At 38.9% G+C, this 13,684-nt stretch overlaps 1 protein-coding gene across 1 annotated transcript; it reads left to right on the forward strand.

The window, feature by feature from the left end:
- Positions 1-401: 401 nt before the first annotated feature.
- lck (LCK proto-oncogene, Src family tyrosine kinase) lies at positions 402-13,405 on the forward strand. The gene is given in 13 exon segments (XM_018697850.2): positions 402-458; positions 460-510; positions 1,021-1,081; positions 2,509-2,599; positions 4,006-4,104; positions 4,256-4,359; positions 5,275-5,424; positions 5,526-5,678; positions 7,601-7,780; positions 9,954-10,030; positions 12,147-12,300; positions 12,499-12,630; positions 12,771-13,405. Coding segments are annotated over 13 exon segments (1,506 nt in total). The 3' UTR covers positions 12,968-13,405.
- Positions 13,406-13,684: the final 279 nt, after the last annotated feature.

Consider the following 13,684-nt stretch of genomic DNA (forward strand, 5'->3'; position numbering starts at 1 on the left):
TCACCACTGAGCCACCATTTTGAGGCAAGGCCCTCAGTCACATCCGATTAAAGCAGTTTTTGGAAACGAAACCATTTAGCGTCTTCTATTTGTGTTCTCTACTTACAAATCTTAAAATACAGCCGTTAAAAAGGTCTTTCTTAAAACTCATATTTTTTTTATTTGTTTTCCAACAGCATGTATGTAATGTATGTAAATGCAGTGCATTGTATTTTAAAACCATCTTGGACTGGTATGAGATGTTTTTATTTTTGGGACACCATGTCTACCTAGAATGCTAGAAAAAGATAGAAGAAGAATTTCTGCTGTAAAAATGTTATAATCAATAAGTTATGAATACTATACTGAAACCTGTATATTGCCTTTACAAAAATAACTCGAACATCTGAATTACAGAAAAGATGGGATGTAACTGCAGTTCGGACTATTCAGAGGGCGACTGGATTGAGAACTTAGGATGAAATCTGTGAACACTGCAACTGTCCCATACCTCCCCAGTCATGCAATCCAGTAAGTGTACATTTTGTGCGCGCAGTATGTATTTCTGTAGTAATGTTATTTCTATTTGAATATGTCTTAATACACTATACATTATAGTACGTGTAGCTTGACATGAATGGGTTTGAGTCGTGACTGACCACAGTCCATTTCACGTTGTGTAAATTATTATGTAACAATCTGCTATTGTATGTTTCAGTCCAGAAAAGTACATAGCTGTGAGGGGAGTTGTCTTTTGTGTTTGTAATTAAATTGGAGTGTAATTATTCCCCCAATGTTGTTTGTTTCCTCTCTGTGAGTTAGATGATTAGATTAGAAATAAAGGAGAAAACCACCTGCATGTGCCACAGTACACGGAGACATTTAGTCTGAGAGAAAAAATTGATTTACCGTCAAGATCTGCAATAGTTGGTTTTTCTGCGAATGTGATGTGCAATATTCTCTTGTATTACCTCACAAATCTTGCTTGTTCTTTGGAAAGTTAAATGATGAACAGGTTTAATCTTGTTTTCCTCTCCCCAGTACACAGATCAGCTGATTCCTTACCCATCACAACATTCACCGCCTACATCACCTTTACCAGGTAATAAAATATAATGTATATTTCTGTGTGTGTCTGTGTGTTTATGTATCTACAGGTACAAATATCTATAAAGTTATTAACACGTAATATGGTGAGTTAAGTCACATTAAATACATTTTAATTATGTAGGCTATGATCACAAATGACAAATTTACTTCCAAGAGCTTTACAATGCAACATACAATGCCTTTGACTAGTATCAGGGAAACTTCAAAATAAAACCCTTAAGTAGGGGGAGGGGAGAAACTCAAACGAGGAGGTATTCTTTTTCCTGGATGGACAGACATGGAATAGATGTCCTACAGTCTCAAGCAGACTATAAAAGTATACTTGTAAGTATAATTGAATACATAAGGAGATAATACAGTGTTTTTATTTACTGAAACACTTACAAAAAACATGTTTCCTTTGAATTTGAGTTTACATTATAATTTAACATTAATTCATCTCCTCACTTTCTAATTTCCTCAGTCCTGTATGATTAATCCATTCTATTTCATAATTTTCTCACATAACATTTCCCATTCCCCTTGTTGGTAACATATAAGTGAGAAAAGTCTATCTAGACAGCTTAGGCAGTATCTACTCAGGTGCAATGTCCCCAATTTGGATCATTTGCGTGGTCTTATGGTCGCAGTGTAGTCTGATCAGGGACCTACATTTGTGAACATGGGCATCGGCCAGTCATTATGTGTGAAAAGCAACCAAATTCTGTTATTTCCTTTTCTTTTTTTTTTTGTCTTTTATCTATGTATTTATTTATTTTTACAAATTTTAAATTTAAATTGTTTACCAATGAGCTGAAAAAATACACTTCTAACTCGTGTTTTATGTCTTGCATCACTTCTGAGGCTTCACATCCCCCCATGCCCCATATCGTCTTCTTCTGTACCTGCAGTATTATATTTCTGTCTTGAAGCAAAAAAGGAGATCATTGTAAGCTAGAATTCTTTGTTGTTCCTTGTGTGGTTTGATTTTCTTTGGAAACAAAATATAGTTATTCCAGTAATTAAGGAAACAATTTACTACAAAAAAAAAAAAAAAGTCAGACAAAAAGCTTTCACCAGATAAATCTGTCAGGAAGTCAACTGGAAATTTTTACTTTCCACACAAGAGAAATTTGACTCTGGTGGAATAATTTATTAATGGGATCTGTATACCTCATCCTTGGCCACATTGTCAATAATGAGCAATTGTCACAAATTTCTTGCTGCTCAGTGGACTAGGCTAGGATGCCCACTTCCTTCTTTCATTGCCATCAAGCCTTTAGCAGCAACCACTTATCGAAAATATCAGTATCAAAGGAATTCAAACACCAAAACACAACATAGGCCTTTATTGTAATTCATATATTCATGATTAAAACCGTCCTCTGTTTATTTCACCTAAATTTTATTTAACTAAAACCTACAATATTCCTCTTGCAGACAACCTTGTGTTGGCCATATACAGCTATGAACCCAACCATGATGGTGACCTGGGCTTTGAGAAGGGAGACAAACTCAAGATCCTCAACAAGTAAGCTTCTGATGAACATATAGTAAAGACTGGTAAAACCAAATTCTGATAATATTTCAGCCCCACACAACAATTCAATCACTATCCACTCACCCCCACGGCACCTGAAACTAATTTGAGTGTGTTATATCACAGTGTAAGCAACAAGATAACCCCTGTACATCCCTTCCAGCTATGTTAACCATCATTTACAATTCCAAAAATAAACCTCGGCTGTCATGGCAGCCTTGTCTACAGCGCAAAGCGTGTATTCACAATGTCCCTGGCTCATTTTCCGACCAGAGACTTTTGTTGTATTTCAATCCCGATTATGCTCACCCCATATTTCCTGTCTCTCTCCACTGTCAATGTCTGAATAAAGACAAAAATGTCAAAAAAAAGTTTAACCACGTGATTACATTGCGGGTTTGAAAGAGGAAACAGTGAAAGGACAGGAAATCTATATAAATAAAATAAAGGTAAATGTCAGACATATACACTGCTTTGCTTTTATGCCATGCTTGTATTTTTTTATTATTTTGAGAAATAATAAGATAGCTTCATGAACATGAGAAGCTGAAAAGAATTAGCTTATGTGCCATCCAACAAACTCTAATAGAGTTCAAACAAACATAAGCGCCGTAACTGCCGGTGAGGACACAGGAGGTTGTGTTGTCTTTCTGGAAATTCTGGGGTTAAAGACAAGAAGAAAAGTTTAAATTCTCTGATTACAAATATACAACACAAATTATTTTTAAGGCTAATTATGATATTTTTAAACTAAATTTGAGAGGCACTTTTTGAGGTTGAAAAAAAATTTAATCAAAGTGAAAGAAATTTAGCGTTCTTGATACCTGAGACCATAATTAACAATAAATAAATAAATAAATAAAATACAATTGATCAGTTAAATGAAAAAATAAAACGCAATTTTATAAAATGCTCAGAAAATTGTACATAATTTGGTTGGTAGCTAGACAGCAATTTCTTAGCTGGGTGTGGTCCTCTGAGGGGGATTTGGACTCAGGCCTTTAAGCCCTGGCTACAGCCCTGACAGAGACTAATATGTAAACATAATAAATTTTAACTATTTCATTCCGTCATCTGATGAACTTCAAACGTTCAACAAGTTGTATAAAATGTGGTGAAGATTAAAAGCCAGTAGTGAGTGTATTTTTTCTCAGTAGTCTCTCCTGTTTCTTGTGCTGATATGTAACACGAGATATTTAACCACCTACTAAGTGTGATGCGGTTCATTTCATGCAGTGATCATTTACGTAAATAACCCCACTGCCTGTGGGGGCTAATTTGAAACTGCTCTCTGATGATGTACCTTTTCATCCCCAAAACAGTCTGTGCTGCTGTGAGGCATCACAGACCTGTAACTCACTCATGGTATTGTTGTTGCTTTCTCTTTTGACACCCAGGGATGATCCAGAGTGGTATTTGGCAGAGTCTCTCACCACAGGCCAGCAGGGCTACATCCCATACAACTTTGTTGCTATGACCACGGTGGAGACTGAACCGTACGTCACACAGGAAACATAAAGATACTGCTCTCAACACCATGTCACACAGCCTCAACACTACCTCACCTCACAAAATGCATGCTGTGTCCCTGGAGAAAGGGAAGTGGTTAGCTAAAAGCATGAAGCATATTGTGTGTTTCTGCTGCAGGTGGTTCGTCAAGAACATTTCTAGAAACGAAGCCATGAGGCTTCTCCTCGCTCCTGGGAATACGCAAGGCTCCTTCCTGATTCGAGAAAGCGAGACAACCCCAGGTGATCTGCTCTTTCTCAGAATTATACCTGAATATGTCGTCCCACTGTTACATTCACCTAAAGGTGGTACTTATAGCAATTTAAACATCAATATAACTGTGACACATGGGTGCAATTACCACTCAAATAAGATCATCAAATGATGCATTCTCTATAAACCTCAGTCTTGTTATTACTGGCAGTGTTGCTAAAATGCTGATTTCCCGCAAACCTCCTTCCTGTCCTCCACCCCACTTTACCTATTTGGTTTTGCTTTATTGCTAAGAATGAAAATGCAAGAAAACATTTTTGCATGCACATTTATGTCATCCCACTGTTTGGCACCCTTCTGTGGGGGGAAGACCTCATTATTGACAATATTCATACTCCTCCTCCAGTCATAACTCTGTCAAATCTGAACACACAGGCATAATACACAGTTTTAGGTTCAGTGTGTCTTGCACTTTCCAAGAATATTTGACTGAATTATCACTGATGTCCATTGCAAATAAATGGCCATAAGTCGCTTATAAATCACTGAAAAAACTATGCTCCTTACACCTCTTTAGCCTCAGAACATTTTTTACCTTTTCTTCGCTAAAAAAAACATTGAGTGACAGTTGTCACCACATCCATGGATGCACTGCAAACAGCAACTGCTAATAGCTAATTTAGCACACTTTTAATGGTGGCCCTTTGATAAAATGTAAACAAATGTGGACTGAAAATGTGGGGCTTAAGAGGTAGCCCAGAGTTTACCCTCTTTCTGCTCTCCATGGCATAATGGGAGCTGTATTCATTGCTATTATCAGATTTTATTTATTTTTTTTTCTTTCATATTTTTTTTTTTTTTTTTTATCATTATCTACTTTCATGTCTGTGAATCTGCATGCTACATGCTCCTTGACAGAAGATTATGCCTCTTCTTTGTTTTAGGGTCATACTCCTTATCAGTTAGGGATTTGGACCACAACACAGGTGAAGGAGTCAAGCACTACAGGATCCGCAACATGGACGACGGTGGCTTCTATATCACAGCCAAGATATCCTTTAACTCGCTGAAGGAGCTTGTCCAGCATCACTCACGTGAGTAAAACCTCTTGAGGAATTAATCATGCTTACTGAATACTGTGCAAGGTCGTCATCTGAATCAGTTTAAAACCCGTCACTCTTCTTCTGTCATCCAGGTGATGCAGATGGGTTGTGCACAAAGCTAGTGAAACCGTGCCAGTCAAGGGCACCGCAGAAGCCCTGGTGGCAGGATGAATGGGAGATCCCACGCGAGTCCCTGAAGCTGGAGCGCAGGCTTGGAGCAGGACAGTTTGGAGAAGTCTGGATGGGTGAGTAACAGAGAAGATGAAAGGTGGAAGAGTGAGCCTGAAAGGTGAAAAAGATTTAGGATTTAGGAAAAGAATATGTGGGTAATATTGTTTTTTCTAATGAAAATAAATCCTTTAAGAGTTATCTTTACTTTCTGTGCAGAGGAGTTTAAACCATTTTGCACAGATACATCACATGTACAAAGCCAAGTTGCTCAATCCATTGTGGGCTTGACTGTGCGTCTGCCAGAAAGCCTTTAGCCAGGGTTTTTCTGCAATGTATGCAGAACAGTTTCCTCAGTGCAGTCTTAATTGTAGGCTTGTTGGAGCTGGTTAACTGGAGAATGATGTGAGGTATTAACTCTGTTATGCAACATCACTCAAACTACACAAATCTACCTTTTCAGTAAGCTAATTTTTGAGAGGAATTGTCTCTGAACAATATGTGCATGAATGTCTATTGTGATTGTGAGTATTACATTAAACAAAAAGGCAAAATGTTTTGATCACAGGGGCAACAGTTGAAATAATCTGTGCCACAGCCCCGTTATTATTCAATTGGAGGGGTTATTTTTTCCTCTATTTTCCATCCTCATTTGCCAGCACCATTCAACATCCCAAACAAACCGCTGTATTAGAGCTAAACATTGCCAACCATGGAGGACATGTCCTCATTTCACAGCCACTTTCTATTTACAGTGTCTTCTTGCATATAGTCTGGGCACTGTGTTTGTTTCACTGTCCTCATCCAAACATTGGTTTGGGACATACTTGAATAATGGGAGTGACTGTCATTTGCTGTGAAATGTTTATCCACATTAGTTAAAATGAAAATATGTGATAACCATCCATTATAGCAAGAAGATTTCCATCCCAGATTTTTTAAAAAGACGGAGGAATGCTTTGAATAGTGAATATAATTTGTTCCCAGCATTGTAATGCTTCATGCATGGAGTGAGATGTTCAGTGTGTTATGACAGAAGAAACTGGTTGGCTGTGGGTTTAGTTAACATGATATATGGGAGTGTTAGTATACCAAAACCGGAATACGATCCTGTTTGCATGAGATTCATGTGGAACTGTTGTTAGTTTGGCACCTATTTGATTACAACTCATGATATAACCACTATGACCCCTACAATCTAAGATAAAAGCTGTCTGGATTTACTTAGACATTAAACACAGTTTAGTATCCTAATCCATGTGTACTAAACATTTTCCAGCATAGTCCTGTGGAAGGCAACGTGGTTTGATCTGTCCACCACAACAGGGTGGGTTGTCATGAAATTTTGAATTAATATTCATTGTCCCCAGAGGATGAATCCCATTGGCTTTGATGATGCCCTGACCCAGTAGCACCATCATGAGGTTAACATTTTAGGTTTTGAGTGAAATATTACAAAAACTACTAGGTGGATTGCTGTTGAAAATGGGAGAGATCTTCATTGTCTCCAGAGATTAATCCTAATGACTCTGGTGATGCCCTTAATTTTTCATGTACTTTCGGTTTTGAGTGAGTTGTAATCACAAGTATTGGATGGATTATGCAGCTTGCTGCAGATTTATTTCCCCTCAAAATTAATGTAATAATTTTAAACCTTTCATCTAGTGCCATAAGAATTTCATTTTGTCTAATACTTTAGTCTATCACCAACTAGCCACAAAATTATTCTCAATAGCCTCAGCTATACTTTGTGTTTAGTGCTTATTAGCAAGTGTGAGCATGCTAACATGCTAAACTAAAATAATGAACATGGTAAACATACCCACTAAACATCAGTGCACTAGCATTACAGCAGTGAGCATGTTAGCTTATTGATGTTAGCATTTAGCTTAAAGCATGACTGTGCCTAAGTACAGTCTCAAAGAGCTGCTGTCATGGCTGTAGACTTGTTAATCAAAGCCCTCCAGACAACCACTGATGTTTAAATGTGTGTTTACAGGTGTCTACAATAATGACAGGAAAGTGGCAATTAAAAATCTGAAGATGGGCACAATGTCAGTGGAAGCCTTCCTGGCAGAGGCCAACATGATGAAGAACTTGCAACATCCTCGCCTTGTCCGCCTCTTTGCTGTGGTTACCCAGGAGCCAATCTATATTGTCACAGAGTACATGGAAAATGGTAGGTCGAAATACTGTGTGTCACAGCCAGGAGTATTTCACTAATAACGGCAACTACTTAGAGGGAATTTCAGTTTTCAAGCATCAAAAGCAAAGGCAAACCTGGTCCCAGGGTATTTCCATGAAATGCATGCTCATTTGAAGATAAATTAAAAAGAAATCCCTCTGTAATCATACCAGCTACTTTCAGTTCAGTTTTGTCAACGAAAATAAGTCTAAGCCTGTCTGAAATGATCACTTCCTTAATCTCCCTGCACACCAAAGGCGGTGTCGTCAGGGTGAGCTTTCCACCTGGAGCAAAGACAAAGAAGGTGTGTGTTATAGTCAACCCCTCACAGACTTTCGGGATCAAACATGTTGATCTGTTATCGGACTCTGGGTGAGAGAGCACATGCTTGAACAAAAGACTGGGCTGCCCCATGTGTTTCACCCTTTTAATGAGTCATAGTGTTTTCAGGTGTGATCTTCAGTGACTCTTTTGAATTAGCTGAATGTCTTTTGATCACACAACCACAGCTGCCTTGCTGTTTATTTGTGTTTGATGTGCGATATGATATGAGATAAACATTACTGATAAACATTACATCATGATTACATGATTGGACATGAATGCAGTTGTGTGAGCAAACCTAAATAAGGGAGCTGTAGCAAGTCATTAGCGGTGCCTGTCAAAGCATGCTGCTGTGCTGAAGTGGCCCGGCTTCTGATAGGCTATTTTCAGCTTCTCCTCATGACCCTCCTGTATTCGCTACTCTGTGCTAAAATGTTTTAAGGCAAACAAGAACTTTCACTTCTTTTCCTTGGCCCTTCCAGACAGTTTGTGTTTGCTCACAGACAGGAAATCTCTCCTGGCCAGTCTGAGATTAGGGCTGTTAAAACAGGAGCAAGTGATTCACCGTGTTATTGTTCGCTGAGACCCCTGATGAGAGCTGGCTACTTTCCAGAGTCTGTATTACGCACATGCACAGACACATGTACACAAGTATTGGAACACATAAGGCTGCAGCAGTAAACACATTTTGACAATGGCAGTTTGTTCAGTATCTTGCCACTGGATCTTTCCTGTATGAAATTACTGCAAATCACAAACAAAAATAATACAAAAAGGTCATGGTGACACCTGCACACAACTTTCCATATTGCCATCTAAATGCACAGTAAACATTTCTTCCACCCAAATGCTGCTGTCATATGAAAGTGATCCAGTATCTGTTTCACTTTAACCTCAAATGTCTTTGCAGTACTTTTTCACTGGGAGGCACAATGACAAAATGCATAGAGAGACGTTGTCACAAACACAACAACAGCCTTACAGCTGAAGTGAATGGAGTGCCTTTGTATGGTCTTGTATGAGTGGCCTGTAAACCGCAAGCAGTGGCTCTACATGAGGCTGCCTCTTTGTCTGGCATCCACGTGTGGACAAGACACAGTTGTTGCCTCTGTTGTCAAAAGAAAGGATGGCTTGGCGTTCCTGTCTTTTCAGTTTGTCCCTTTTCTTATTATTGAAGACAACAAAGATGGAAAATAACAGGCGTGTCATCCCAGCTTCCCTTTGTGACCTTGACAAAGAGCGCTCCTCTGGCTCTCAGACTTCAAAAGCAGTCTTCCGGACTTAAGCAGAGGAGCAAATGCCTCCTCTTTCCTGGCACAGTCATTCTTTTTAAAGTATTTCCTTTGGTTTGCACTGGTTGGCCGGTGCGCAGAGGTATTGTGCCGTCCTAATCAAACTCAACACAAAGTCCGCTGTCAGAAACTATGCATCAGCTTGACTGATGCCTCGTGTACTTCCTCATGGTGTTATGTTCCCTGATTTGAACTGCTGGTCCAACTCCATCTATTTATGTCTCTGGGGAATCATGACGTTTTTGACTAAGGAAAATGTCATTAGTCTTCTGAACAAAGTATGATTTTACTTTTGTTTTCCAATTTATTTTACCCTTCATTGTTTCTCAATCATCTGTACGTGGCAGCTTCATATACAACACAATAAACATGTGCATGCATCTGTAATATTTAACTAGTGAACTAGTTTATTTGTAGAACTAGGTTACTAGAGGCTGAGTGATCTGTGAGATATATTCAAAAAGTTGAGTTTAGTTAGTAGTAGGAAGATAGTAAAAACATGATTCAATACTTTTCTGAAGAGATATATCTTGTGATATAATTTCCTACAGGCAGCCTGGTGGATTATCTAAAAACAACAGAGGGAAGCAGTCTACCCATGAACACTCTGATAGACATGGCGTCACAGGTAAGACATCTATTTTTACTATCAATGTGTCTGTTCTCTTATCTCTCCACTTTTCAGTCCATTTATCATATACCTCTCATTTATTACTTTCCCCTCTCTAAGCACGGCCCTCATAGACACTCATAGAAACTGGCCATTGTTGTAATGAGGCTTACACTCAATACTATTCTTGTGATAGCAGCAGAGCTACAACATGTGCATGTGTGTGCAGGTGTGCATATTATTGTGTCAGGCTAGATACTGTAGCACAAATCTGGCACAAATAAAACCGCGTTACAGTCTAAATAAAGGACAAATTCAGACTTTTTCACAAAAGGGGCCAACTCAGCTAAACTGTCAAAAATCAGGGTGTGGTGACAAAAACATGAACTTAATGTGTGATGCAGACTTTCCACTCAGTTTTTTTCAATTTGTCTTGCTGTCTTTCATCAACTATACAATATGATTCTCTGTTACAACTGTGCCATGGTGATAATTATTGTGTAGTATGCTACCTATGAAAGTTAATGTTATGAACATACCATTCCAGTACTGACAAATGACTCATTTGGTCAGTTGAGCCAGATGTTTGAATGTAAGGTTTTGACACAGGGTGCAGGTTAAAGTGACAAAATTGAATATTTGTACTGATGAAGCTACCACCAGCAGCCAGTTAGCATAGCTTAGCACAAGATACGCAAGATACGCTCTGGTCAGTTAGCTAAACAGCTGACCTGGGTGAGTAGGTACCAAAATCTGCCTTCCAGCACCTCTATAGCTCACTACTTAATACATTATATCTTCTTGTTTAATCATTTGTTTTAAAGTTGCTGTTTCTGTTGGGTGCCTGACTTTACCAGGGTTTACCGTCCATGACTGTTCAGGAAGAATTACGAATCACGCCAATTAAATGTTAAATGTCAGTAAAGGAACTTTGACTTATGTGTATTGTGGGTGTGGGAATGGAAAACACAACCACAGGAAGACAGACTGAAGTTTCAAAGTCTACCAAGACAAAAGATTCTTCATTCGCAGTAGGCAAATTCTCTGACGCCTTAGAGCTTGGCGCAGAGAGGTAGAGTTTCTACAGAGCTTTGTGGCGAACATATTTTACAGAAAGATGCTTTCAAGCCAGTCGTCATGCACTGATGGCATTTGTGGTGAAAACTCAAAGCAAGCAACTCTAACCATCATGTGATGGACCATAAAAATTTAAGTGATTAATGACCTTTCTTTTCCTGCCATACTGAAAACTGTCCACATCCTTATGTCTCACATATATGTACATGTATGTAATCTGATTTTAACAGTAGGAGGACAAAGACGATGCCTGATTTAATAAATCCGAAACAATGTTTTAAAGTTTTGTATTGATTCATACAACAGTCAGATGAAGAGTAAAGGAGTAATGGAGAGTAAAGAGGCGTTAGATTGCCTGAGTGGGAAGTCATGACAACGGTACAAGTTTTGAAATACACAGACATACGTACATCTCAGGTTTCTGACAAGATCCTCAGGACCAGTCACACCTATGTAATAGATTCTTATGTCTGAAATACTTACCACTGACACAGCATAAACATTGATGGTTAGATATTTAAACACAGACACAGTAACAGAAATTACAGAGATTACCCTTTAACTGTGGGTGGTTATTTCTACAGAAATCAACAGCATTTTCTTGATTTAGATAGATACACAACAGTTTCCTCATACATTAGGAGTAATTTCCCTTTAAAGTCGGCCTATGTAGAAATGACTCATGTAGTATTTGACTGAATCAGAAGCACAGTCAGAAGAATAATCAGCCAGACTGTGGTAAGGTAAAGGCAGGACGACAGGTCTTAGTATCAGGAAGTAAAGCAGGCACAGCTGTGTGCCTGGGTGGAGCACATAGGTGGAGTACAGAGGTGAAAGGTTATGAGGAATTGACCTGGGGAAGTGGTAAACTCCCTAGTTTGGGAATCTTTTTGTTCATCTGTCTAACACACACAAATATTACACAATGCTGAAACACACAGGTCCCTCAAAGCCACGCATTTCATGCTTGGAACACACACACACACACACACACACACACACACACACACACACATTTATGGCTTGCCTGATGAAGATGATGTGCTGTCCCCTGCAGGTGGCTGATGGCATGGCCTTTATTGAGCAGAAAAATTACATTCATCGAGACCTGAGAGCTGCCAATATTCTGGTGTCTCATGAACTCATCTGTAAGATTGCTGACTTTGGACTGGCAAGACTCATTGAGGACAATGAATACACAGCCAGAGAGGGTAAAAAAAAAACAACCTTTCAGAGACTTAAGATCACTTATATCACATATTCATTAGAGCTTTGGAACCTTTGTAAACAATATGTCTTTTAAGTATAAACTGGATTACAACGTCTGAAGCATGATGAAAAGCTGTGCAGTAGCTCCACCAAGTGTTTGTGTCTTTTTTGAGAAATAAGGTTTTCTCCTGTGTTCATAGGTGCAAAGTTCCCCATCAAATGGACCGCCCCAGAAGCTATTAACTATGGTACCTTCTCCATAAAATCAGACGTGTGGTCCTTTGGGATCCTTCTCACAGAAATAGTGACATATGGACGCATACCTTACCCTGGTAAATACTCATTCACTGTACTAATTCTGGTCCATCACAGAATCATTTTGTAATATCACAGAATTACAGGTCTAAATGGTTTACAGCCACTGAGCACATCATATCTAATGTCAACTCTGCTACATTTACCTGTTGTGCAGGTATGTCCAACCCAGAGGTGATCCAGAACCTGGAGCGGGGATACAGAATGCCAAAGCCAGAGAACTGTCCGGAGGGGCTTTATAACATCATGGGTGTGTGCTGGAGGGAAAACCCAGAGGACAGGCCCACCTTCGAGTACCTGAGGAGCGTTCTGGAGGATTTCTTCACTGCCACAGAGAGGCAGTATCAGGAATAACCCTGATGGCACAGAAAGACATAGAGACATACAATAAATATATTCAAACTAAAGTTGGAGTCTATGAAGGTGGATGCTGGATTTTGTCTTGTTTGTTGAAGAGTACATACCTTTATATTGATACATTACAAACTGAGATTTTCCAAGTAAGAGTACTTTGTTTCTGCATCAAAATTATTCTGAAATGCCCTCTTAGATATGGTACAATTACATGTGGACTATGAACATGAAACTTGTGTGACAGCTGGATCACTGAAGAGCTAACGACAATGAGGAGAGTGATCACCGTGCTGCTTGAATAAAGTGGGAACTGTCTGATGTAGCTGAATAAGTAGCTGCTCTCCTGGTGCTCATTATTAAGATGTAAATACTGTCAAAAGGCTTCAGCTGTCTTATCTCTGCAGTTTAATAAATGTTTTCATATTGTTTTACTTACAATGAGAGGCTCTCTGTCAATTGTTGTCTGTTGTCTGTCTGTTTCATTAAATTCAGAGGGACATCACATGTGATGAACCGCCATCAGCATTTCTTAGATTAAGAAAAACAAGCAGTAAATAAAATAGGAAAAATATCCCCTCCTTGAACAGCTGCATTATTCAAATTCTGTTTAAACATTAATGGATCAATTATCCATCCATCCATTATCTATACTGCTTATCCTTAAGCACCATGTGGGATGGAGCCAATCCCAGGTAACATTGGGGGAGAGGTGGGGAA

This window comes from Lates calcarifer, linkage group LG19 (genome assembly GCF_001640805.2).
Source record: "Lates calcarifer isolate ASB-BC8 linkage group LG19, TLL_Latcal_v3, whole genome shotgun sequence".
NCBI lineage: Eukaryota > Metazoa > Chordata > Actinopteri > Centropomidae > Lates > Lates calcarifer.